At 32.6% G+C, this 2115-nt stretch overlaps 1 protein-coding gene across 1 annotated transcript in view; it reads left to right on the plus strand.

Annotated features, from left to right (window-relative positions):
• The window catches only part of LOC108684914 (serine/threonine-protein kinase VRK1-like), a 7234-nt gene extending 5349 nt beyond the window's left edge, over positions 1 to 1885 (plus strand). Inside the window, exons 7-10 of the mRNA XM_018189456.1 lie at positions 116 to 339; positions 458 to 726; positions 881 to 1023; positions 1486 to 1885. Coding sequence (XP_018044945.1) covers positions 116 to 339; positions 458 to 726; positions 881 to 1023; positions 1486 to 1577 — 728 coding nt within the window. The 3' untranslated portion in view covers positions 1578 to 1885. The remainder of the gene's footprint in view (positions 1 to 115; positions 340 to 457; positions 727 to 880; positions 1024 to 1485) is intronic.
• The last annotated feature ends 230 nt before the right edge of the window (positions 1886 to 2115 follow it).

The raw sequence follows: 2115 nt of genomic DNA on the forward strand, positions 1-2115 counted from the left end.
TATATATATATATATATACATACATGTATGCGTGCGAGCGTGCGTGCATGTGTATAGTGTATATAGTGTATTCATATAATGTTTATATTATTTCATATGATATTTATTTTTATAGCTGCGCTCATGAAATATATGAAGTGCATTACCGAACTAGAATTTGAGACCAAGCCGAATTATTCTTATTTACGGAATTTATTTCTACGTAGTGGCAGTCAAGATGGCAATATTCCTATATGTCTTTATAACATGAAAGAGTCAAATGAAAATCTTACAAGCTCTATATTTTTTGAGCGTCCATATTTAAGAGAAAGGAAACCTTGTAGACCTGTAAACGGCGAGGTAAAAATTTGCTCAAGTTTTAAGTGTCTGCTAATAAAAATACTTAAATTTACATACGTGCGTATGCACACACGCGCGCGCGAAGTATAGATTATTACTTTAATATTAATTGTTCTAGATACGAATAACACGAAATACTCAGCCTAAGCAACCAGTTCAGAAAAAAGAATTTAGTTGGGAAGCAGTATTAGCATTACATCCAGACAAACTTGCAAAAATCAGTACTCAACTGCCATCTTCGCCTCTCACACCGCCTCTTACACCACCATCGTCCACATCCCCGCGGCCACCGTCTCTGCCGACATATGCAATGTTAGATGTACTTCGTAAAATGAAGGAGAGACAATCAGGTTCATTTAGGCATAAAGCAATACCGAAATCATCAGAGTAAGTATCCACTTTTGTAATATATACATATATATAGGTATATATATTTTTATGTATATAATACACGTGCGCGCGCGCGCGCGCGCGCACACACACACACACACACACACACAAGCATTTTGATTGTTTTAATATGTGATTTTTCGATTCTTAGTAATGAACTCAAACCAAAATGGATGACACCCGCAATGGAAGAAGTTGCGCGATTAAGGAAAAAAATGACTGAAGTGTCCATTTCTGTAACCGACTCCCAAAATAGTTCGCGCGTGACACGTTCACGTGTGGCAAAGAGAAAACGTAAGATTTCACACACACACACACACACACGCGCACACACGCGCACACATACACACACACACACACTCACACACGTAAGCATCTACATATAGATCTATCACTACTGCACTTTTAATCATAGTGTCATATTTAAGTATTAATGTATTACGAACTAAATTATTTATTAAATATTGTCAACTTTAGCGAATTATTATTGATCAATTAGTTGTCTTTTACACTGATTGCAGAATGATCAATTGCAAAGAATCTCACTTTATTACTCATATAAATTAAAAAATTAAACTAAATTTGAAAAATATTGCTGGCATTTTCTGTTGCAGAAAATAAATATTATTTTTATAAATCTGTTTTATAAACATTTGAAAAATTTGTTATTATAAATTGATGCAATAGTGATGAACTACCATATGTATACTTCTTAATTTAGATATGTACATTTGATGATATATTTGCATATTATAGAATCTGGCGCTCAGGAGCAACATAAAGAAATAAAGGATGATTCAACCAATAGCAAGGTTACACATAAAAGAAGGAAAATTTCATCTTGTTAAAGAAAGTTGGATCCTATTAAGAGACACGGTAGTGTCTCGCGTCAAGTATATCCGCCCATACTGGGCGTAGGAGACACTACAATGCACCTTAACTCGAACGTCGAATTGATCGAAATTAGTATTACAAAGACCTCTGACAATGATCATCGGCATTCACAGCAAATATTAAGTATTATTTGATAAAATCTCATCCATTAATGATGTTATAGATATACATCGCGCCAATTTATTTAAGACTGCTTCATTATTGTATTATTTGCTCTTTGATAACTTTATCTGGTACATATAGAATTCTAAGTAGTTGTATAGCGAACAAAATAGTGGTATTAATGAATAAATACTTTCTTTTATGAAAGGCAGAGATTCAATAGAATTAATGTGTTTATATAGAAATATTGATTTTGCAAATGTCGTAATATTTTTTAAAGATGCAGTGATTTAAGATTTAATTGATTTAATTGATTGTACAAATAAATTGCAATTTAATTGTTAAATTTTGAATTTATTTAATTTTGTGCAGTGTAATGGGAGTAATATA

The sequence above is a fragment of the Atta colombica genome, unplaced genomic scaffold (genome assembly GCF_001594045.1).
Source record: "Atta colombica isolate Treedump-2 unplaced genomic scaffold, Acol1.0 scaffold141, whole genome shotgun sequence".
NCBI lineage: Eukaryota > Metazoa > Arthropoda > Insecta > Hymenoptera > Formicidae > Atta > Atta colombica.